The sequence below is a fragment of the Pristis pectinata genome, chromosome 18 (assembly GCF_009764475.1).
Source record: "Pristis pectinata isolate sPriPec2 chromosome 18, sPriPec2.1.pri, whole genome shotgun sequence".
NCBI classification, from domain to species: domain Eukaryota; kingdom Metazoa; phylum Chordata; class Chondrichthyes; order Rhinopristiformes; family Pristidae; genus Pristis; species Pristis pectinata.
In genome coordinates, this window is record NC_067422.1 from 9,271,332 (window position 1) to 9,297,383 (window position 26,052).

The following is a 26,052-nucleotide window of genomic DNA, read 5'->3' on the forward strand; positions in this document are numbered from 1 at the left end:
CCAAGGTTCCTCTGTTCTGCTATACTCCCTGAGAACCTACCATTCATGGTGTATGTCCTCGCCTCATTCATGCTCCCAAAATGCATCACCTCACATTTGTCTGGATTAAAACTCCATCTGCCATTTTTCAGCCCATTTCACCAACACATCAACATCTCTCCGCAATGTATGATTACATTTCATATGATTAACAACTCTGCCAATCTTTGTGTCATCCGTGAACTTACTGATCATGCCTCCCACATCCAAATCCAAGTTATTCAGGTAGATTAAGAAACTTTTAAGGGTCTTTTAAGAGGCTGTTGGATAGGTACATGGAGCTGAGAAAAATGGAGGGCTATGGGTAAGCCTAGTAATTTCTAGGGTAGGGACATGTTCGGTACAGCTTTGTGGGCCGAAGGGCCTGAATTGTGCTGTAGTTGTTCTATGTTTCTATTACAAACAGCAAGGGTCCCAGCACCAAATCTTGTAGGACACAATTAGTCACAGGCATCCAATCACAAAAATAACCCATTACCCTCTCCTGTTGTCAAGCCAATTTTGGATCCAGTTTGCCAATTTCTCCTGGGTACTGTGAGCACTAACCTTTTGAATGTTAGTAATCTCAGGATTACTTCCTGTGCTGTGTCAGAATTGTATAGCAACTGAAGAATAGACCAGGTGAATGTGTAGTTGAATAGATGGTGCAGGAGGGAGGGATTTAGATTTCTGGGACATAGAGCTCAGTTCTGGGAAAGTTGGGGCAGCAAGAGAATTCACATAAAAGATCAGGGATGTCTTGCCACAATTGCACAATGCATTGTTGAGAGCACTCCTTGAGCACCAACGTGAAGCTCTGGTCTCTTTATCTGAGGAAGGATGTTCTTGCAATGGAGAGAATGCAGCAAATGTTCACCAGATTGATCCCTAAAGATGGCATGACTAAAAATTGGGTTACATTTGCTAGAGTTCAGTAAAACAAGATCTTATGAGAAATTTTAAACAGGAATAGACAGACTAGATGCAGGAAGAATGTTCACAATGGCAGGGAGAGTCCAGGACTAAAGATAAGTAATTTAAGACTGAAATGAGAATAAGGATTAGGGGTAAGCCATCTGGGACTGAGATGGAGAAAAATTTCTTCTCCCAGGGAGGGGTAAACCTCTGAGTTCTCTGTCACAGGAAGCAGCTGAAGCCAAATCATTAAATATATTCAAGGAGTTAGATAATTGTTCCTATGCTAAAGGGACATAGGGAGAAAGCTAGAACAGGATACCAAATTTGGATGAACAGCCACGATCATATTGAACAGCACAGCAGGCATGAAGGGCCAATTTACCTCCTGCTATTTTTCTGTTTCTGAAAATCACGGATGAATGCAGAAAATAACCTATAAAGCCTACTGGATTGCTGCTCTTACAACTCAGAGCACTGCAACACTGGTGGGTAAAAATTATGTTACAGTTAAACAAATCACACCTGGAGCATTGTGGGCAGCTCTGGACACAATGCCTTGAAGATATTTTGGAGAGCGTACATTTTTCCTTCGTTATTAGGTAATTGCTGCCAGTCAACCAATCAACATAAAAAGATAAATTTGGGATCTGCTGAGGAAGTTCTCAAATAACAATTCTGAAGACCAGAAAGCACTGTGTTCAATTCCTGATCTGTGGTAATTGGCTGATCCTGATTGGCATCACAGTGGTGGGATTAGCTCTAATAAACCAGGGTGAGGAACTTTTCCTATCTATTGGTCCATGCTGGAAACTATGTTGCTATCACATGATGAGAAGATTGGATTTGGTTATAATACTCACCCATTAAATAATCTGCCAACAATTAACTAATATGTTTTATATATTTTAGTGTTTATATTTTTATAATTATCGTCCTGCATGAATAGTAGATTAGGTAAGGCACCAAAGACTAACCAGCATTCCTACAGCATGTCTCAGCAGAAATTGCAGTTGCAAGAGTAAAGATGAAGAAAGAATGTTATTTTTAATATCATTACCTTACCCCATTGAGACAAAAAGATAGCTGAAAACTTAAGACATTGTAGAATATTGTTTTCTTTTACAAATTTGTTCTGTTTATCAAGTTTCTTACAATAGTTTCAGGCTACTGTTAATGTTTTAAAATGGTATCTTTTTATAAACTAGTATTTTCATAAAAATAATTTATAAATGCACGTTATAACCTTAGTGAGTGGAATGCTCTCTTCCTTCTTCAATTCCTGTTGATTGCGAGTCTTTTCTTCATTGGTTTCTGTATTGCCATGGTCTGTTTTAGCACTTACTTCTGCTGGTTTTGATTTGCCTAAATTGCCTTTCTTTGCAGATTCAATCTCTTCATTGTCACTCCTTTGTTTTTGTGGGTTTAAAATTCTATCTCCCGTTGAGTTGGTTGGTTTCTTCTTGCATGGGTGAAGCATTGAATTCTCTGCAGTAGCTCTGGCACCATCATCTTTGTTCTCAGTAGGTGTAATGTCACTTTCGGGTGGTGCCAAGCCTTGATTTGCACCATCTTTGGCTGGACTATAACTATCTGGCATTTGATCCTTATGCATTGATTTGGGAGGGTGTCCATCACCCACAGCACCTTGTAGATCAGCATTATCGCTGGTAGATTTCAGGTCATTGGCCCCATCATCAGCATCAGCAGAAAAACTGCCAGTTTCATTATCAACTTTACTGAGCTGCACTGTTTTGGTGTCTGTATGTTCACTCTCTGAATGCAACTGCCTGAGTTGAGAAGCAGGAGTAGTTTCTTCACACGTATCAGCTGCACTCTGTTTATTCTGTCTCTTTTTTTTCTGTTTTTAAAACAACAATTACACTCAGATCATATGAATGACAGCAATCAGTATCATCAGTCTCCTGGAAATTTAAAACTCCAATCCCCTTCCATCACTCAGCTGCAAAAATAATATTTTTCTAACAATATTGCTGATTAGGAAACTGCACAAATAAAATATTGTAACTGGTGTGCATTCAATTGTATTCAGTGTAGCTTTGATACCAGCATATACAAACACAATATCTGAACATACTGTGAACATTTTGTTTTTTTGCTCCAATTCTATATTTTACTGCATTTTGATAACTTCATTGAAAAACTTCAAGAATTAAAATATATCCACATTAGTGGAATAGTGGACAATGGTTGTGTGAATAAACTACTCATAGTTTACAGTGCTCATATTTTCCGTTCAATTGCAACTTATTTCAAAGTAACAAGAGTTTCAATGCATTATAAGTACCTGCCCATCAATGTGGCCGGAGCCCTCTTTTTGCTGGTGAAAAGATAGGCGAGGTATTGTTGAATTCCAAATGTCAAAGTCTATTCTCTCCTAATTTGCTTTAAGATAAATAGAAATCTAATAATGTAAATTTTCAGTTTTTCAACTGAATAATACTATTAATTCACTTTTTTAGATCTGGGCAGCACTGGGAAGGCCAGCATATATTGCCCATCCCTAACTGCCTTTAAACTGAGTAGCTTGTGACAAAGCTCTTAAATGGCCTAACATGTAGGGCAGACCGCACAAGGATGCAAATCTCCTTCAATGAAGATCTTCAGTGAAGCAGATGGTGACAGTCCAGTAGTTTTACAGTCATCCTTACATTAGACTTTATTTTAAAAGTCTAGATTATATATCAAATTTAAATTCCACAGTTGCTGTGGTGGAATGTGAACTCTAGTCTCTGGGTGTGAACTAGTCCGGGCTTCCAGTACCACCACTATACACCAAATCTAAGGAAAATCTCAATTAGTGCCACAAAAAGTTGCCCATGAGTTTTTTTTAAATACATAAAAATATTGTTAACAAAGGAACTAGGAAAACTAAGCAGGATTATCTTAGCATGAACAAGGTAGCTGGATGGTCATTGCTATCATATTAATTACCAACGTTCTTTACTCCTATGATCAAGGTCTAGCTAAAGAGTCGAAGTAGTATGCTTGAGGTGGGTAAAATTGGATCAAGGACAAATAGAGACAGCAAGGCCAAATTAGGAAGGGGAGAAGTAGTCTAAAGAGAAATTAAAGTGGAGCCACAGGTTCCTGAAGCAAAAGCCAGGAAATCCAGGAATCAGAACTTCCTTTATTAAAGTTGCTTTGAAACTGTTTGGTCACAACTCTTAACCGATCTTTGCTAACTAGCATCAAGTGATTTTCATAAACTAATTATAAAGCCATAATGAACTTTACAACAATTCATTTTATAAAACTTACTGAAGAAAATTAGAGAAATTCTGTTACAGTGTAAACCCCTCCAGCATACAAGTACTTCTCCATAGACAATCATCATTTTGCTCAAATGGGCATTATATACTTGAAAATCAAATGAGTGCAGACATTCAACATTAGGGAGTATTACACTCTAACCAGATCCATCTCACCCGAAGCCAAAACTAGTCTACCTTAATTTTCTGTACAATCCACAATCACTCAACTAATCTCAATATCTATTGGATCAGACTTCTTAAGATCCCATTTAATGGTCTGCAGCTGAATATTCATTACAGGCAATGCAGAGCTTAAGAAAGTGATCAATCGCCACACAATGAATGCCAGTTTGATCTTCATCAGCCATGTTTCATTCCTAAAGTGGAATACAGGAATAAAGGAAAAAGCAGCAATAATATTTGGTCAACACTTGAAGCGTTAAACTTGTTTCTCCTCTTCACATATGCTGACTATTCTGTTGATCCTTTTTAGTATTTTAATATTGTTGTTCTGAATTATGTGGCATTCTAACCCTGCAGCTAAAATCTATAGTATACATTTTTAAATTGACTGGCTTCACTTCCTATCCATGAGCAAGGCATCTGAAAGATGCCCTTAGAATGAAATTAATATCTCTTATGCCTCTTCAATGTTGTGAATGAGGTTGTTAATAAATTCAAATGTCCCACAGATGTCAAGAGATGGTTACCCATCTATTAAAATTGTGTTATATTTTCTAAGTCAACTTTAACTGAAAAATATGAATTAGCATGTGTGAAAAGAACATATACAGGATGTTGCTTTGGAAGCTTTCTTTCTGGCATCCTCAGTCCTTCTGCTTAAACACTGGCATTTTTCAGAGTCATAGAGCTATACAGCACAGAAACAGGCCCTTCAGACCAACTCACCTGTGCCGAAGTTGCCTAACTGAGCTAGTCCGGTTTGCCTGTGTTTGTCACACGTCCCTCCAAACCTTTCCTATCTGTGTAACTGTCCAAATGGCTTTTAAGTGTTGTAATTGTACCCACCTCTATCACTTCCTCTGGCAGCTCGTATACTCACAACCCTTTGCGTGGAAAAACTTGCCGCTCAGGTCCCTTTAAAATTTTTCCCTTCTCACATTGAACATCAGCCCTCTAGTTTTGGACTCCCCTACCCTGGGGAAAAGATTTTGACTATTCACCTTATCTATGCCCCTCATGATTTTATACACTTCTATAAGGTCCTATCCTATCCAGTCTCTCCTTATAACCCAAGCCCTCCAGTCACAGCATCATCCTTTCAAATCTTTTTTGCACCCTCTCTAGTTTAATGACATCTTTCCTATAGCAGGGCAACTACAACAGTACATAGTACACAAATATGGCCTTACCAATGTAACATGATATCCCAACTCCTATACTCAATATTCCGACCAAAGGCAAGTGTGTCAAATACCTTCACTGCCTTGTGTCACCACTGTCAAGGAACTATGTAACTACACTCAGAAGTCTCTCTGTTCTACATCACTCCCCAGGGCTCTACCATTTACTGGGGATCTTCGACGACCAAAAGCTTAACTGGACCACTGATGTAAACAAGAACAAGCTAAAGGCTGGGAATTTTGTGGTGAATGACTCCCTTCCTAACATCTCAAAGTCTTCTACAAGTCAGGAATGTGATATATTCAGCACTTTTTCTGTAAATTCAACAAGCAAATTTGAGTGTTATTGCCATCTTGAATTGCTCATGAGCAGGTAGTGGCAAGTAGGCACGAAATGTTACAGCCTGAGCGACTTACTAGGCCACTTAAGAGAGGATGTTAAAGATCAACCACGTTGCTGTGGCCTCTGATCACTTTACCCAGACCTGGTAAGAACAGCATATTTCCTTCCCCCCCAATAAAATAGGTTTATGTGACAATTCTGTATTTTCATAATGTTACACCTTTGTAGTCCGAATCAATTTAATTTAAATTACCCAGCGGCCTTGGTGGGATATGAATTTACATCTCCAAATCACTGAGACCTTTGATTTACTAATCCAGTAACATAGCTGTTCTGCTACTGTATCCATACCACTATGCTCTATACCCCTTACCTGGATGAATGCAACTCCAACAACTCACAGAAGGCTCAATATCATCCATGATATTGCCGCCCAATAGAATGCATCCTAAATATTCACGCTCTTCACCACTGGTTCACTGTGGCTACAATATGGAGCTGATGAACCACAGTAGCTAGCCAAAGCTTCTTTAATAGCACTTCCCTAGTTCATGACCTTTACTACAAATGCAAACTTCTAAAACTAAAGGCCAATAAATCCCCAGACCCATTGGCCCGTATCCTAGGGCCTTACGCACAATCTACGAAGAATCTCTGGTTTCTGCACAAATTACAGACAACTGGAAAAATGCAAATGTAACACACTACTTGACAAATTTGCCAGAGCTCTATGAAGATGTAGTATAGAGGGTGAAAAAAAGGGAACTAGTTCATATAGTGCTTTTGGATTTCATAGGGTTGGGAATGATATGTTGGCACGGACAGGGGATTGGCTAACTAAAAGAAAACTGAGTTGAGATAAATGGGTCAATTTTGAATTGGCAATCAGTAACTAATTGGGGGTGGGGGGAGGCATGGGGATCAGAGCCAGGGACTCAACTATTTATAATCTTTATTAATGACTTGGATGAAGGGACCAAGTGTATGTTTGCCAAATTTGCTGATGATACAAAAATAGGTGGCTGAACAAGTTGAGTGAAATATGAAAAGCACACCCACAAAGATAGATACAGATAGGTTATATGAGTGAGCATGTAGTTAGCAGATGGAGTATAATGGGGATGATGTGAGGTTATCCACTTTTTAAGGAAGACTCAAAGAGCAAATTATTATTTAAATGACCTCAAAGTATTGTGGTACAAAGGAATTTGGGAATCTCAATACAAGAAATACTAGAAGTTAGTTTAAAAAAAAACTGCCAGAGGACCTCAACAAATCAGGCAGCATCTGTAGAGGGAAATGGACAGCCTTCATATTCCCAGATGCCTAAAACTTCTGGGTTGGACTTTGCATGAGTCAGCAATTAGTTGAAAGCCTAACTATTTCTTCTTTTGCACAAACATAACATAGATCCCCAGTAGAGGGCTCCAGACTGGAACAGACATCCAGTGACAGAATTTGCAATACAGCTAGTCAAATTTATTTTCAGCAAGTTGAATAGAAGCACTGTTCCTTCACAGCTGGTAGCAATCCACGGGCCAAATACTGAAGAAAGTTGAAAAGGAATTTAATAAAGGCCACTCCTATACTGTGGTTGTTCTTTCCGAAGTATTATACCTTATCAAGGTGTTGATTCATCGAAGGAGCTAACTACCTTGCCCAGGTGTTTGACATTGAGACAAGAGCCTCAGCAGTAAATTTGCACTATTTAATGTAGGGGGAAATAGTGTCTTACCAAATTCTGCCACACTAAGCATGAAACAGACATATATTTTATAAACTTCCACAGAGATTGCTTGATAACAATCAGCAGCTATAGTCTTGATCAATTTCTCCTCCCTAGTGTACAAATTCAAGAAAGCACATTGTAATTATGAAAGTAATTAGCTCAGCACAGACTGAGCATCTGAACAGATAAACCTATTGGGACATTGGGAAAAGAATAGGAAAATCATTTGAATGCTCCAATGTACACCGTTTTAGTGTATACCTACATAAATGTTATACAGGAATCTGCAGGAATTACATAAAAATTGCAGGAAGTTTTTAAATGACCCAAGATAATAAGCTATGATACCCATTTAAGAAACCAGATATGCTGACTAGAAGGCAGTCACAAAAAAACTTTTAACTAAAATAAATTTTTAAAACAACATAGGATTAAAATAGCAATGAGGAAAATGTGAAAACATGTCTTGATTCTCAGCTCCCCTGAGCTCCCGATCTTGTTTATTAAGAATGCATCATGATGCAGAACTCTCATCTAAAACCATTGACAAATTTAACCCATTTGACACATTTCACAGCAATCCATGGAGTTCATGTTCTTCAGAAGAACTACCCAATAAATACATCTATCCCACTTTATTCTTAGTCTGGCAATTATTTTCTTTTTCAAGTGTATCTATAATTACCTTTGGAAGGTACAACTGAATGCTAATGAAATATTACGGCAGTGGATCAGAAGCTTAATCAGAAGCAGGTTTTAAGCTACATCTTAAAAAAGAGAAGCGGAGGGTTTTAGAAAGTGAATACCAGACCTTAGAGCCTTGGTAGCTTCAGGTGTGAGCATCAACAGTGGAGTGATTAAAAATCAGGAATGCACCAGAACTGGAGTAACACTGATATCTGAAAAGGAGATATGTCTGCTGGAGATTGGAGATGGGGAGGGGTGCGGAAAAGTTTAAAGGAAATGTGTAAAGCAAGTTTTTTTTTAAAACACAGGAGAGTGGTAAGTACTGGAACATGCTGCCAGGTCTGGTGGTTAAAGCAGATACAACAGCGAGATTTAAGAGGCATCTAGACAGACACAAGAATAGGATACGGACCATGTGCAGGCAGATAGGATTAGATTGGCATCATGGTCAGTTGCAGATATGGTGGCTGATGGGACTACTGTGCTATACTGTTCTATGTTCTACATACACCTGACATTGGCTATTGAGCAAAGGGTTGAATGGAGAATAGAATTTGTTATACTACAGGCAGCAGAATTTTAGATGAACTCAAGTTTATGGAGGTGGAAGATAGGACTTTGGCCAACACTGGTTAAATCCACAGATAACAAAGACAAGGATGCATCCTGCAGCGGCGGACAAGCCGAGTCAATGTCAGCATTAACTCAACTCTCAAAGAAATTTATCTTCCTTTAGTTCTTTTATCAATCATCTTAAATCTGCATCTTCCAATTACTGACCAGTTTCTCCCTACCTAATCTATCAAGAAACAGACGTTATTTAAACCTTCCCTTTATTTTTTCCTCATCTATGGAGAATGATTTCTTTTGTGTTTACATGAATGAAATCCCTCATATGTGGCATCATATTAATGAACGAAGCATCTTCTGGAGATACCTGGGATCAGGAAAGTGAAAGGACATCACCTATTGAAACTTTTTACAATTGGAAAAAATCTTAATTTAATACTACTACAGAAATTGTTAAGATAATTGTGTGCTTAGCCACTTTACCTTCAGCACTGACTTGAAAGTTTCATTTTCGTTTCCTCTGTTAGCTGACAGGACTGGGTTTTGGTCGCACTGCACTTTACAGGCTGTCTCCCGCAATGACTCTTCACTCTCATTGGCAGCTGGCTGAGTGGAGGATGATTCAACAGCCTCTGATGTTAATAAATTTGGAGCTTCCCTCTTCCCACTTCTTTGGGCCATTCCTATAAGTAAATAATTTAAAATAGTTAAGAAGATCCAAGCCAAAAAAGAAAATAATATTTGAATTGAAACTTACTAGTGTGCTTAACATTTCAAGACATTTTCCCAGCAAGGTAAATAAAAAAGATAAAGTTTCAACATCAGAATTTGTTTTCAAGTCAAAATACACAAGGAATCTTAGAAACTTGTAAATATACATTCTTCACATTTGTGAATCCAGAATCACAAATGACTCTGTTCACTGGTATCCCTAATTTCAACTTATCAAACCAAAGAAGAATAAGTGTCAATTGCTATTCCAAAGAGTGAACACAAAAGTGCTCTGTATGTTAAAGACTACAGAACATAGATTAACAATTTTTTTCACATTAGACTCTAAACCTCACATGCACAATCAAATATGATTTGAACATTCGTTGCAGCAAGAAACAAGGCCCGTAACTTGTACACTACTTTTGCGACAGTAAAAGTGCAAAGCTGGACAAGCATCTGCTTCACCGCAATTTCACTTCGTAAGTTTTCTTTTTAGTCAAATAAATGAATGTAAATCTCACTGTATGTTGTGGTAAGTCATTTCTAAGGGTTTTTCTTAAATTGAAATCCCTGGCTTTCACAAGTAATAAACTCATAGTGAATGCCACAGCTTACATCTCGTAACTCTCACACCTAGATCATGTATGGTTCTATTTACCCATTTCTCTAAAGGTCTTTTCTGGAAGATACTGAAGAGTCACCTAATGAATGGCTTTTAAAAAGTAAAGAACTTTGATATGTTAGATATACAGAAGATATCCCAGATTTTGCCAATATGCAACTAATTTATAGAAATGACACAATTCCCATTAAATCTTTTTACCAATTACCTGTAATTTATGTCTACTAGTTATTGACCTCTCTGCTCAGGGAAATGGGTTGTTCTTGGTAACTCCATCCATGCCTGTCATAATTTTATAGATCTAAACTGAATCTTCCATCAGTGTCCATTGGTCAAAAGAAACAACTTTAGCTTATTCTGTCTCTTCACATTATTAAAATTCTCTGGTCCTGGCTTTATCTCCTCTGTGCTCTATGGTGTTTAGGTCGCCAAATGTACTGTGATAATCATATTGTACACTGTACTTTAGCTTCCAACTACAGCCTGATTTAGATAGTTGTATCTTGACCTACCTGTTCTATATCTCAGCTAAGAAACACAAGTATCCTGATGCCTTCTCAACCATCTTAAATTGACACTTTCAGGGACCTGTGGACGTGCACTCCAATATCCCCTGTACCTCCTCACTTCTGAGTATCTTGTCATTTCTTGCATACAATTTCTTTTTACAATTTCTGCTTTATTTGCCCACCATTACCTTACACTTCTCTGCATTTAATGCTGTTTGCACATTTTCCCCAGTATTTCTCATATTTATGACACTAAAGAGGCCATTCAACCATTGAGTCTATGCCAACTCTCATTCCCCAACTTATTTCCCGTAAACTATTCTCTGTCACATACCCAATTCTCATGCCAACCACCTATACTAGGGATTAATTATGGTAGCCAAATACCTTCCAGCATGTCTTTGGGGGTGTGGGAGGATATTGATTTTAATAAAACCAGTCTGATCGTCGGATATAATTGAAGGTAAAATGTTTTCCAATCTACGAGCTAGAACTTTAGATAAAATTTTGACATCCACATTAAGTAACAAAATTGGTCTGTATGAAGCACATTCTGTTGGATTCTTATTTTTCTTAAGAATGAGTGAAATAGAGGCTTCATAAAAAGATTGTGGTAACCTACCCAATTTAAAGGAGTCCAAAAAAACAGAACATAAAGGAGGTATAAGCAAAGAAGAAAAGGCCTTACAAAATTCTCCAGGAAATCCATCAGGACCCGGAGTCTTTCCAGAGTGTAAAGATCATACAACCTCAGCAATTTCCTCATATGTAATAGATTGATCCAACTGTTTTCAATATTCTCTGAAATCGATATTCTCATTTTAATATTCGTCGTTTATTGAATATTATCTATTCTCCCTCTAAGGAAATATCGGAATGTGTTATATCTTTAGATGCTGAGAAGGCCTTTGATCGGATTGAATGGAATTACTTATTTAAAATTTTAGAGAAATTTAACTTTGGGCCCAATTTTATCCAATGGATTAAATTACTTTATTTATCCCCTTCTGCTCAAGTTCTTACTAACTTTCAAAATTCTAAACCTTTTAAACTTCAACATGGAACCAGACAGGGATGCCCTTTGAGCCCTTTGCTCTTTGATTTGGCTTTACAACCTTTGGCTATTTCTTTCCAAGTATCTGGAGAAATCATTAGTGTCTCCAGAAGAGGTATTAACCACAAAGTTTCGTTACACGCTGATGATTTATTACTCTTTATATCTAATGTTGAAACCTCATTACCTCCTATGCTTTCTCTACTTGCCTGTTTTAGTCAATTTTCAGGATACAAATTAAATTTACACAAGAGCGAACTTTTTCCCTTGAATAACCTGGTACCACTCGATATTAACCTTCCTTTTAAAACTGTAAGAAATCATTTTTACCTATCTGGGCATATCAATTACTAAAAACTATAAACATTTATTTAAAGAACATTTTCTAACCTTACTGTATATGTGAAAAGGGTTTTACCAAGTTGGTCACCCCTCTCTATATCATTGATTGGCCGAATTAATTCTATTAAAATGAATATTCTACCTAAATTCATATACATATTTCAGGCTTTACCTGTTTTTATTCCTAAGTCCTTTTTTTACTCTCTGGAGTCAATTATATATTCCTACATATGGAAAAACAAACATCCTAGATTTTTTTTAAACCAAACAGCTCTGGTTTTTGGTAGTGGGTGTAGATCTTTTTTATAATAAAAGTATTCCAATTTTTTCTTTATCTATCACGTGATTATTAATTTAGTGTATTGTGATCTCAAGTATGATTCAACACAATGTATTCAGTAGTATTTTTATCCTCTTTTTGATGCATGTACTCTGTATTTTCTTTGTGCAATTAATAAAAATATTGTAAAGAGGGGTCGTGGGAGGAAACGGGAACACCAGGGAAAAAGCCAGGTAGCAATAAGGAAAACAAGCAAACCCTATGATGACAGCACCCAAGGTCAGGATCAAACCTTGGTTCCTGGAGACATGAGGCAGCAGCCACTGTGCCACCCAATCAGTCCAGACTCCCTGCTGCTGGAGCTTTCTTCCTCAGTAACAACCACACTGCCTTCTATTTTGATCTGCAAACTAACTAATGATTTACATTAATTCTAAAGCATTGGGGTGAACCACAAAAATATACTATTCACCAATGAGCCATGTGGAACACCACTACATGCAGTCTTCCAGTCAGTAAAACTCATACTGACCTTCACACTTTCTCCCAATAACCCAATTTTTAATCCAATTTACCACATTCACTGGGTGGGTGGGGGAGGGAGTGGGGGGAAAGCATGTGGGAGGGAGTGGGGGAAGCAGGGGGGAGGGAGTGCGGATGGGGGGTTGGATTGAGGGAGAGTGGGGGTGGGCTGAGGGATGGGGGAGAGGAGAGAGGGGAGGGATGGGGGAGAGGGGAGGGATGGGAGGAGGGGAGAGAGGGGAGGGATGGGGGAGGGGAGAGAGGGGAGGGATGGGGGAGGGGGGAGAGGGGAGGGATGGGGGAGGGGGGAGAGGGGAGGGATGGGGGGAGGGGAGAGAGGAGAGGAGAGGGATGGGGGAGAGGAGAGGGATGGGGGAGAGGAGAGGGATGGGGGAGAGGAGAGGGATGGGGGAGAGGAGAGGGATGGGGGAGAGGAGAGGGATGGGGGAGAGGAGAGGGATGGGGGAGAGGAGAGATGGGGAGAGGAGAGATGGGGAGAGGAGAGATGGGGAGAGGAGAGATGGGGAGAGGAGAGGGATGGGGAGAGGAGAGGGATGGGGAGAGGAGAGGGATGGGGAGAGGAGAGATGGGGGAGAGGAGAGGAGAGGGATGGGGGAGAGGAGAGATGGGGGAGAGGAGAGAAGAGAGGGATGGGGAGAGCAGAGGAGAGGAGAGGGATGGGGGAGAGGAGAGGGATGGGGGAGAGGAGAGGGATGGGGGAGAGGAGAGGGAGGGGGGAGAGGAGAGGGATGGGGGAGAGGAGAGGGATGGGGGAGAGGAGAGGGATGGGGGAGAGGAGAGGGATGGGGGAGAGGAGAGGGATGGGGGAGAGGAGAGGGATGGGGGAGAGGAGAGGGATGGGGGAGAGGAGAGGGATGGGGGAGAGGAGAGATGGGGAGAGGAGAGATGGGGAGAGGAGAGATGGGGAGAGGAGAGATGGGGAGAGGAGAGATGGGGAGAGGAGAGATGGGGAGAGGAGAGATGGGGAGAGGAGAGATGGGGAGAGGAGGGATGGGGAGAGGAGGGATGGGGAGAGGAGGGATGGGGAGAGGAGGGATGGGGAGAGGAGAGGGATGGGGAGAGGAGAGGGATGGGGAGAGGAGAGGGATGGGGAGAGGAGAGGGATGGGGAGAGGAGAGGGATGGGGAGAGGAGAGGGATGGGGAGAAGAGAGATGGGGGAGAGGAGAGGAGAGGGATGGGGGAGAGGAGAGATGGGGGAGAGGAGAGAAGAGAGGGATGGGGAGAGCAGAGGAGAGGAGAGGGATGGAGGAGAGGAGAGGGATGGGGGAGAGGAGAGGGATGGGGGAGAGGAGAGGGATGGGGGAGAGGAGAGGGATGGGGGAGAGGAGAGGAGAGGGGTGGGATGGGGGAGAGGAGAGGGGTGGGATGGGGGAGAGGAGAGGGGTGGGATGGGGGAGAGGAGAGATGGGGGAGAGGAGAGAAGAGAGGGATGGGGAGAGCAGAGGAGAGGAGAGGGATGGGGAGAGGAGAGGGATTGGGGGGAGAGGAACGGAGAGGGATGGGGGAGAGGAACGGAGAGGGATGGGGGAGAGGAACGGAGAGGGATGGGGGAGAGGAACGGAGAGGGATGGGATGGGGAGAGGAGAGGGGTGGGATGGGGAGAGGAGAGGAGAGGGATGGGGAGAGGAGAGATGGGGGAGAGGAGAGAAGAGAGGGATGGGGGAGAGGAACGAGAGGGATGGGGGAGAGGAGAGGAGAGGGGTGGGATGGAGGAGAGGAGAGGGGTGGGATGGGGGAGAGGAGAGGGGTGGGATGGGGGGAGAGGAGAGGGGTGGGATGGGGGGAGAGGAGAGGGGTGGGATGGGGGGAGAGGAGAGGGGTGGGATGGGGGGAGAGGAGAGGGATTGGGGAGGGGAGAGGAATGGGGGAGGGATGGGGTGTGAAGAGGAAGAGGGTGGGGGAGGTTTGGGGGAGGGAGGGGGTGTGAAGAAGAGGGTGGGGAAGGTTTGGGGGGAGGGAGGGGGTGTGAAGAGGAAGAGGGTGGGGAGGTTTGGGGGGAGGGAGGGGGTGTGAAGAGGAAGAGGGTGGGGGAGGTTTGGGGGGAGGGAGGGGGTGTGAAGAGGAAGAGGGTGGGGGAGGTTTGGGGAGAGGGGGGGTGTGAAGAGGGAGAGGGTGGGGGAGGTTTGGGGAGAGGGAGAGGGAGGGGGTGGGGAGAGGGAGAGGGAGGGGGTGGGGAGAGGGAGGGGGTGTGAAGAGGAAGAGGGTGGGGAGAGGGAGGGGGTGGGGAGAGGGAGGGGGTGGGGGAGGTTTGGGGAGAGGGAGGGGGTGGGGGAGGTTTGGGGAGAGGGAGGGGGTGTGAAGAGGAAGAGGGTGGGGGAGGTTTGGGGAGAGGGAGAGGGAGGGGGTGGGGAGAGGGAGAGGGAGGGGGTGGGGAGAGGGAGAGGGAGGGGGTGGGGAGAGGGAGAGGGTGGGGGAGGTTTGGGGAGAGGGAGAGGGAGGGGGTGGGGAGAGGGAGAGGGAGGGGGTGGGGAGAGGGAGAGGGTGGGGGAGGTTTGGGGAGAGGGAGAGGGAGGGGGTGGGGAGAGGGAGAGGGAGGGGGTGGGGAGAGGGAGAGGGAGGGGGTGTGAAGAGGAAGAGGGTGGGGGAGGTTTGGGGAGAGGGAGGGGTGGGGAGAGGGAGGGGGTGGGGAGAGGAAGAGGGTGGGGGAGGTTTGGGGAGAGGGAGGGGGTGGGGAGAGGGAGGGGGTGGGGAGAGGAAGAGGGTGGGGGAGGTTTGGGGAGAGGGAGGGGGTGGGGAGAGGGAGGGGGTGGGGAGAGGAAGAGGGTGGGGGGAGGTTTGGGGAGAGGGAGGGGGTGGGGAGAGGGAGGGGGTGGGGAGAGGAAGAGGGTGGGGGAGGTTTGGGGAGAGGGAGGGGGTGGGGAGAGGGAGAGGGAGGGGCGAATGTGGTGGAGGGAGTAGGATGAAATGGGGGGGGGGGGGGGAGGCGAGAGCCGAGCTGTTACGTCACTCGGCGAACGGCCGGTGCGCGAGATCCGTGGCGCGGGCCGCGCGCCCTCGACAGCGCGCCCGGGTCTCGCGCGCCCCCGGCCACAGCGCGCGGGTGTGCGAGGCCGCGGGAGCGCCGGGTGACGGGGGGTCGGGGGGAGCCTTCGGCCGCGGTCAGGACGGTCTCAGCCCGCTGCACCCTCCACCCTTACTGCAGGAGACGCTGGCAATCCGGAGGGATGCTTTCACTTCAAAAACAAACCCCTGCTGCAATCTGAATGATTGCGGAGGAGGAAGCTGGATGGAATAAATATTGCAACTGACCTGTCCCGGGAGCCCGGCTCCTGGCTCCGGCGCGACTGGGTGCAGGAGCCGCGGAGGAACGCTGCTGCCTGCGCCGCGTCCCGCAGACTGGTGGCAGCTCCCCTTCCCCCCACCCGCTCTGCTGCTCGGCTTCCCCGTGTTCCTGGTTGACCCACTCTGCTTTCAGCTTTCACTTTCGAACTGTCATTTCCGAGAAACCCGATGCAGATCGCGCCCAGAGACACAATAAATGTTGCAAATAAATAGCAATTCGGGCGACATCTGTGGAGAGAGGGAGACAAAGTTAGTGTTCAGGGCGATGACTTTTCATCAGATTTGGAATTTTCAAGTTTGCATCTTGTTTGGGTTGTTCCCGTTTTATAAATTCCATAACAGTGGGTGCATTTTGAATGATAAAGGCTGCATTCCATTGACATTTGGTATTGGTTTATTATTGTCACTTGTACCGAGGTACAGAGAAAAAATTTTCTTGCATACGGTTTGCACAGATCAATTCATTACACAGTTCACTGAGGTAGAGTCATAGAGCAATACAGCACGGATACAGGCCCTTCAGCCCAACCAGTCCATTGCCAACCAGGGTGCCCACCCAGCTAGTCCCAGTTATGGCCCATATCCCTCTAAGCCTCTCCCTTCCATGTACCTATCCAAGTTCTTCTTAAATGACACTACTGTACCTGCCTCAACCACTTCCTCTGGCAGCTAGTTCCATATACTCACTGCCCTCTGTGTGAAAAAGCTGGCCTTCAGGTCCCTTTCTAATCTTTCCCCTCTCATCCTAAACCTATGACCCCTAGTTTTGGACTCCAACCCAGGGGGAAAAACTGTTACCGTCCACCTTATCTATACCTCTCATAATTTTAAACACTTCTATAAGGTTGCCCCCTCATTCTCCTACGTTCCAAGGAAGAAAGTCTATGCAACCTCTCCCTATAACTCAGGCCCTCTAGTCCTGGCAACATCCTCATAAATCTTGTTTGCACTCTTTCCAGTTTAACCGCATCTTTCCTATAACAGGGCAACCAAAACTGTACACAGCGCTCCAAGTGCGGCCTCACCAACAACTTATACAACTGAAAAATTGTGTCCCAACTCCTATACTCAATGCTCTGACTGATGAAGGCCAGCGTGTGCTGAATGCCTTTTTCACTGCTCTGTCTACCTGTGACGCTGCTTTCAACGGACTGTGCCCTTGTACTCCTAGGTCCCTCTGGCCATTCATAGTATAATGGGAGCAGCAAACAATCACAAGATCGCAAGACAAGGGAGCAGAAGCAGGGCATTCGACCCATCGAGTCTGCTCCAAGGAAAGGGAAAAAAGAAATGGGGAATGGGGGGAAAAAAACCTATTCTAATCCCAATTTCCGGCCTTATCCCCATATCCCTTGATATCCTGACTATTTAGATATCTATCTATCTCCTCCTTGAACGCCCCCACTGATCTGGCCTCCACTGCTGTACGTGGCAAGGAGTTCCACAAATTCACCACCCTCTGGCTAAAGAAATTTCTCCACATCTCTGTTTTGAAACTGTACCCTCTAATTCTAAGATTGTGCCCTCTGGTCCTGGAGTCACCCACCAAGGGAAACAGCCTAGCCACATCTACTCTGTCCTTTCCTATCAATATTTTAAATGTCGCTATGAGGTCCCCTCTCATTCTTCTGTACTCCAGTGAGTACAGTCCAAGAGCCGACAAATGCTCCTCATACGTAAGCCCTTTCAGTCCTGGAATCATCCTCGTAAATCTCCTCTGAACCCTCTCTAACGTCAGCACATCCTTCCTAAGATGTGGGGCCCAAAACTGCGCACAATATTCCAAATGAGGCCTCACTAGTGCCCCGTAGAGCCTCATCAACACTTCCTTACTTTTATACACTATACCTCTCGAAATGAATGCCAACATAGCATTCGCTTTCTTTACCACCGATCCGACCTGCCGCATCTGTGGGAGGAAAGGAATTGTTGACACTTCAGGACCTAATGCAGGGTCTCAACCTGAAATGTCGACAACTCCTCTCTCCCTCACAGATGCTGCTCGGCCCACTGAGTTCCTCCAGCAGATTGTTTGTTGTTCTCCTATGACATTATAAGCATTAAACGACAAAGATAATATTCCTTGCTTGAAATCATGCTGCAGATTCTAATATCCTCACACAAGAAGCCATTGTTTTAAAGACTCCACTGAAAGCCAGCACCTCTGACAGTGCGGCAGTAATGGCATGAGGAGTGCCAGCCAAATAGACATGCTCGAGTCTCTGGAGTGAGACTTGTGCTCAGCCCCTGTTGCACAAGGGGTGAGAATCCTGCCCTTTGAACTGCTGCTGTCCTCTATAAAGGAGCTTGAAGCAAACATTAACCTGGATCTTACAGTTTGCACATTCAGTCCCACACCTAAAGTGGGAAAGAAACGAGTCCCTTGTTAAATTGTACAGAGTGACAGCATACAGAGAGACAAAGCAGGGAGGAGGGGGAGCCCAGATTGGAGAGAAAAAAACTGCAGATGCTGAAAATCCAAAACGAAGGGAGAGTGCTGGAAGTGCTCAGCAGGTCAGGCAGCGTCAGTGGGGAAGGAAACTGAGTCAACCCCTCATGAGTCAAAGTGAAGGTGGAGTATTGTCTTATGCACAAGTCCATATGTGCACAGGTGCAGTGAAAAACTTACTTGCAGCAGCATCACAGGCACATAGCATCAGATAAGCAGCATTCATAAGAGAAAACATGAACATAACTTATGCACAATTTTTACAAGAAAGGACACGATTAGAACAGCCATTTGGGAGTGAGAACTGGAAGGGTGAGAAAGCAGCTTTAGGAGACTGTTGTGAGTGAAGGGAACAGATTCGAAGGATCTCCAAAGTAAAGGACTCTGAACAGAGTCTGGCAAGGAAGGATTTTATATACAAAGAAAAATGCAGGGAAAAGGTAACAGGAACAACACACACGCGCACACAGTGAGCATGGGAGAATTGCAACAGGGGTAAGATACACACACACACATACACACACAACGAACTGGGTACATACAATCAAGGAAAAACAATACGACACCTGCCACCCCTTGACTCAGTGCAGGCATGGCACTACGCTACCAGGGATACTAACTAATTTCTCCAGCGCCATTCTACAGTTCCTCAGCCTGGAATGAAGCAGATGCTCCTAACTAAACAGTGCACAGCTTACCCACAAGGCATCCCTTGGAGACAAAAGAGACAGAACCAAGCACATGTGGCACTCTTTATAGTGTCGGAGGGCTGAGAGATCCAGCCCAGGTAGTTCAAACAGGCCAACGGCCCAAGGCCAAATACAAAGGTGCTTATAGAGACCAATGGTCAGCTGTGCTCAAATGGGTGGGGTGGAGCCAAACCTTGATTGACAGTGGTGTGTCTTTCGACCAGGTAATGGGCAGTGCTGTCATCCGACCAGGTAGGGGCAGTGAGGTAGTACAGGGTAAAAACCATAACAATACAGAGTAAAGTATCACAGCTACAGGGAAGTACATTGCAGGTGGACAATAAGGTGCAAGGTCAAACAAGGTAGATTGTGAGGCCAAGAGTCCATCTCATTGTATAAGAGTACCATTTCATAGTCTTATCACCGTGGGATAGAAGCTGTCCTTAAGCCTGGTGGTATGTGCCCTCAGGTTCCTGTATCTTCTGCCTGATGGGAGAGGAGAGAAGAGAGAATGACAGTACAGCACAGAACAGGCCCTTCGCCCCACAATGTTGTGCCAACATAGCCATGCACTCCTATCTACAGAATGCCCATATCCCTCCATTTACCTCTCATTCATGTGCCTGTCCAAGACCCTCTTAAAAGCCCCCAATGAATTTGCCTCCACCACCCTATCAGGCAACGCATTCCAGGCATCCACCACTCACTCAGTAACAAACATACCCTTCACCTCTCTTCTGAACCTACCCCCTCTCACCTTAAATGCATGCCCTCTCGTATTGGATCACTCAATAATGGGATAAAGATATTGCTTGTCCACCCTATCTATGCCCCTCATAATTTTATACACTTCCAACAGATCACCCCTCAGCCTCCGCCGCTCCAGAGAAAGGAACCCAAGTTTGTCCAGCCTCTCCTGATAGCACATGTCCTCTAATCCAGGCAGCATCCTAGTAAACCTCCTCTGCACCCTCTCTAAAGCCTCGACATCCTTCCTACAGTGAGGTCACCAGAAATGTACACAATACTCTAAATGTGGCCTAAACAGAGTTCTATAGAGATGCATCATAACTTCTTGACTCCTGTACTCAATACCTCGATTATTGAAAGCAAGCATTCCATAAGCCTTCTTAACCACCCTATCTACCTGTGTAGCCACTTTCAATGTGCCATGGACTTGCACCCCTAGGTCTCTCTGCTCTTCAACACTGTTAAGGGTCTTGCCCTGAAGAGTGTACTGCCTCTTGACAGTAGTCCCACCAAGGTGCAACACGTCACATTTATCCGGGTTAAATTCCATCTGCCATTTCTCTGCCCACATCTGCAACTGATCACAAACAGCAGAGGTCCCAGTATAGATCCCTGTGGAACACCACTACTCACAGGCCTCCAGCCTGAATAAGTCCCTTCACCCTCCACCCTCTGTCTTCTACGGGCAAGTCAGTTCTGGATTCGCACAGCCAATTCTCTACTGACCCCATGCCTCCGATCTTTCTTGATTAACTGATTATGTGGGACCTTGTCAAATGCCTTACTGAAATCCATATAGATGACATCCACAGCTCTACCTTCATCAATCTCTTTCATCAGGAAACTCAACCAGGTTAGTAAGACACAACTTGCCGCACACAAAGCCATGCTGGCTTTCCCTAATCAAGCCATTGGATTCCAGATGCTTGTATATCCTATCTCTAAGAATTTTCTCCAGCAAATTCCCTACAACTGACGTGAGACTCACTGGTATATAGTTCCCCAGATGTTCCCTTGTTCCTTTCTTAAATAGAGGAAAAACATTAGCCACTCGCCAGTCCTCCAGGACCTCACCCGTGGTCAAAGAGGACACATAGATACTGGTCAAGGCCCCAGCAATTTCTTCTCTCACCTCTCTCAGTAACCTGGGGTATATCCCACTGGGCCCCAGGGACTCATTCACCTTAATACTGTTTAGGAGACCTAACGCTACCTCCTCCTTGACCTCGAAATGCTCTAACATGTTTACGCTCTCAGTTCCAATTTCTGCGTCCTGCGTAAATACTGAAGAGAAATACTCATTCAGAACCTCACCCACATCCTCTGCATCCAAACATAGATTCCCTTCTTTATCCTTAAGTGGTCCTACCCTTTCCCTCATTATCCTCTTATTCCTTATGTAGGTACAGAATACCTTTGGATTCTCCTTAATCCTACTTGCTAAGGACTTTTCATTGCGCCTCCTGACTTTCCTAATTCCTTTCTAGAGTTCATTTCTAGCTTATTTATAGTCCTCACGTGCTCTGTCTGATCCTAACTTCTGAAGCTTACATACTTGTCCTTTTTCTTGACCCTGTTGAGAGTTGTGATCTTTGATAATGCTGGCTGCTTCACCAAGGCAGCAAGAGGTATAGACAGAATACATGGAGGGTAGACTGGTTTCCGCCATGCGCTGGGCTATGTCCACAACTCTCTGCAGTTTCTTGCGGTCCTGGACAGAGCAGTTGCCAGAGCAAAGCAATTTAAGTCCTGCAACAATGACTCCTCCTTCACACGACACTTATATTGTTGCAATTACTCATGCTTAAGGCACCTCACTGGAGCATTAACAAACCAACTCCTTGGGGACTACTTAAGAAGATCAAACTGAAAGTTGACAACACTGGGATTTAAAAGAGCATGGAGAACTAGATAAGAGTGCCAAGGAACTGGGCACATGATAAACCTGCAGCAAGAGGGAAGGAACAAACGTAACGATCAGGAAGCTACAGACCAGTCAATTTAACATTATTCATAGGGAAAATGTTCATTGCTCCTGTTAAAGATGTTATAGTGGGCATTTAGAATTAATCAAAATATTCAAGCAAAATTAGCATGGTTTTGTGAAAGGGAAATCATGCTTGAACAGGGTGATGGGGGCTGGGGTGTGTGTAGGAAGATCAGGAGGAGAGAGAAAAGGGACAGAGGGGGAGCAGTTTACCTAAAATTGGAGAATTCAGTGTTCATACCGTCGGACTATAGACTACACAGGTGGAATATGAGGTGCTGTTCCACACCCTGATTTACTGAGGTTCCGTCAGGCATTTTATGTGGACCCACGTAAAATGTTACTGTGGAAAATAAAAGGTCATGGTGCAGAAGGTAACATATTAGATTAGAAAGAGGATTAGCTGACTGGTTAACAGGAAACAGAGTATGCATAAGTGGGTCTTTTCTGGTTGGCAAGTGTAATGAGAGGGTTAAAACAGATCTTTTTACTTAAAATGGAGTTGTCCACTCACAGTCCTCATAATGAGCAGGCATGTTAATTGGGAAGATAAGTAAAGAATAAGGTCTTGATTTGTGAGATCCATGAGGCCTGAAACCTGAAGATGTAAGACATAAAGAAATGTGATACGATAAGATAAACTTGTTTTTTGGAGATGAGTGAGATTAGTTCAGTTGACAATGTAAAGACTTGCCTATCATTAAGAAAAATGACTAGTTTTAGAGTTAGGGCTGACTGGTATGTGTAGATGAGGAAAGAAGCACAGGCTCTTTGACTATATAAGTGTGAGTAGTTAGCAAGCTCATTGGACCTCTCCTCGGACCGGAATCACAATCTGTGCCAAGGACCTCTGAGATCCTCTGGGCCAACTGTCATGAAGCCAGAGTCCCCGACGAGCAGAAGGGCATGAGCCTTTTTATTTTATTGATTTTTATACTGTATCTTAGACTTATTGTTCTGTTCATCTTTCATATTACATAGAGACGTAGAAAACCTACAGCATAATACAGGCCCTTCAGCCCACAAAGTTGTGCAGAACATGTCCCTACCTTAGAAATTACTAGGCTTACCCAGAGTTCTCTACTTTTCTAAGCTCTATGTGCCTATCCAAATGTCTCTTAAAAGACCCTATCGTATCAGCGCCCATTCCATGCACTCACCACTCTCTGAGTAAAAAACTTACCCCTGACATCTCCTCTGTACCTACTCCCCAGGACCTTAAATCTGTGCCCTCTTGTGGCAACCATTTCAGCCCTGGGAAAAAGCCTCTGACTATCCACATGATAAATGCCTCTCATCATCTTATACACCTCTATCAGGTCACCTCTCATCCTCCGTCGCTCCGAGGAGAGAAGGCCGAGTTCAGTCAACCTGTTTTCATAAGGCATGCTCCCCAATCTATGCAACATCCTTGTAGATCTCCTCTGCACCCTTCTATGGCTTCCACATCTTTCCTGTAATGAGGTGACCAGAACTGAGCACAATGCTCCAAGTGGGGTCTGACCAGAGTCCTATATAGCTGCAACATTACCTCTTTGCTCCTAAATTCAGTTCCACGATTGATGAAGGACAATACACCGTATGCCTTCTTAACCACAGAGTCAACCTGTGCAGCTGCTTTGAGTGTCCTATGGACTCAGATCCGAGGATCCCTCTGACCCTCCACACTGCCAAGAGTCTTACCATTAATACTATATTCTGCCATCATATTTGACCTACCAAAATGAACCACTTCACACTTATCTGAGATGAACTCCATCTGCCGCTTCTCAACCCAGTTTTGCATCCTATCTATGTCCTGCTGTAATCTCAGACAGCCCTCCACACTATCCACAACACCTCCAACCTTTGTGTCATCAGCAAACTTACTAACCCATCCCTCCACTTCCTCATCCAGGTCATTTATAAAAATCACGAAGAGTAAGGGTCCCAGAACACATCTCTGAGGCACACCACTGGTCACCGACCTCCAAGCAGAATATGACCCGTCAACAACCACTCTTTGCCTTCTGTGGGCAAGCCAATTCTGGATCGACAAAGCAATGTCCCCTCGGATCCCATGCCTCCTTACTTCCTCACAATTACTTATTACACGTTAATAAAATACCCTGTTGTACCCTTGAAGTATTCTTTCTCCCTCATTGATCTGAATCCTCGAAAATCTGCTTATTTTCCGTTACAGCAAGGTGTAACAAACTGTGTGTCACAGGTATCGATGCTGGGGCCTCAACATTTACAGTTTGTATAAATTACTTGATGAAGGCACCAAAGCTATGGTTGTTACATTTGCTGATGGCACAAACGTAGGTTGTAAAGTAAGTTGTGAAGAGGATTGTAACGAAAATATTTTAAAATTCATTCCTTGTTCTTTCCTGGTTCAGCAGCAAGAGGCACTACACACGTGTGGAAGGTTATAAAAAACTACTTTATTAGGGTTATATAAAGTCTACTCATTAGCCACTTTATTAAAATACAGAAGGAAAGAATATTTGTCAACCAATCAATGAACCGATCTAATACAATGCTGGAGGGAACCCAAATGTCTGACAGCCTTTTCTACAATTTTCTCTCTCTCTCTGCCTTTTATCAATCTGTCTCTTAGACTCCAGTCTAAAGCGAGATTCCAATTTGCACAAAGAAGTAGCCCCTTTTAATACCCTTCAAAACCCAGACCCTAGTACTTTTGCATCTCTTGTAGCGTTAGGCCTAGGCACATAACTTAAAGACAGAGACAGCAAGTTTTGCAGAAAAACATGTTTTTCACCATTATCTACTCTCAAGGCTGTGTACCGGTACTCCCGTACGTTCTCAAAACATTCCCACATTCCAAGCTGACACTGTTTTGTCTTATAACCACTATTTTGTACTACACACTTTTGCACAGACTAAGGAGGAATCAAATTTGACTTCCAGAAAATTTAATTCTCTCCTTACAAGGATATAAAAAAAGCTGCAGAGAGCAACAGGTTAAGTGAGTGGCAAAGATCTGGCAAATAGAGTATTATATAGAAAAATGTGATATCCATTTTGGCAAGAATAGTGACAAAGAGTTAAATTGTCTCAGAGGGATTGCAGAGTTCTGAGATGCAGTGGGATCTGGGTGACCTGGTGGATGATTTCCAATAGGGTAATATGCAGGTACAGAAAATTATTTTTTTTTATTTACAGCGTGGTAACAGGTCCTTCCGGCCCAATGAGTCCGCGCCGCCCATTTTAAACCCAAATTGGCCTACCCGTACATCTTTTAGAACGTGGGAGGAAACCCACACAGACACGGGAGAAGGTACAAACTCCTTACATATAGCAACGGGAATCGAACCCCAATTGCTGGCACTGTAATAGCGTTGCACTAACCGCTACGCTACCTTATCTAGGAAAGGTAGAGGAATGTTAAGGTTTATTGCTGGGAGAATTGAATGCAAAAGTGGGGAGATTATGTGTCATTTATACAGGGCATTGATGAGACCACATATGAAGTCTTGTGTACAGTATTGGTCTCCTTATTTATGGAACAATGTTAATGTTTTGGAAGCAGCTCAGAGAAGGTTCGTTAGACCAACACCTGGAATAGGTGGGTCGTCTTGTAAGGAAAGGTTGGACAGTATAGGCTTGTATCTGCTGCAGTTTAGAAGGGTGAGAGGTGAGTTGATTGAAACATAAAATTCTGAGGGATCTTGACAGAGTGGATGGAAAGAGGATATTTCCCCCGAGAAGCTCAATACCATCCATGACAGGGCAACTGTCTTGATTGGCACCACATCCACCACCCAAAATATTCGTTCCTTTCACCACCGGGTAACTGTGGCTGCAGTGTGGGCCATCTACAAAAATACACTGCAGTTACTCACTTAGATTATTCCAACAGCTTCTCCCAAACACACAGCCTCACTCACCATGAATGACAAGGCCGAAAATGCATGGGAACCCCA

At 44.0% G+C, this 26,052-nt stretch overlaps 1 protein-coding gene across 1 annotated transcript in view; it reads right to left on the reverse strand.

Moving 5' to 3' along the window:
• The window catches only part of LOC127579787 (E3 ubiquitin-protein ligase rnf213-alpha-like), a 148,809-nt gene extending 132,478 nt beyond the window's left edge, over positions 1-16,331 (reverse strand). Inside the window, 3 exon segments of the mRNA XM_052032715.1 lie at positions 2,180-2,794; positions 9,385-9,584; positions 16,216-16,331. Of these exon segments, the coding sequence (XP_051888675.1) occupies positions 2,180-2,794; positions 9,385-9,582 (813 nt within the window). The 5' untranslated portion in view covers positions 9,583-9,584; positions 16,216-16,331.
• Positions 16,332-26,052: the final 9,721 nt, after the last annotated feature.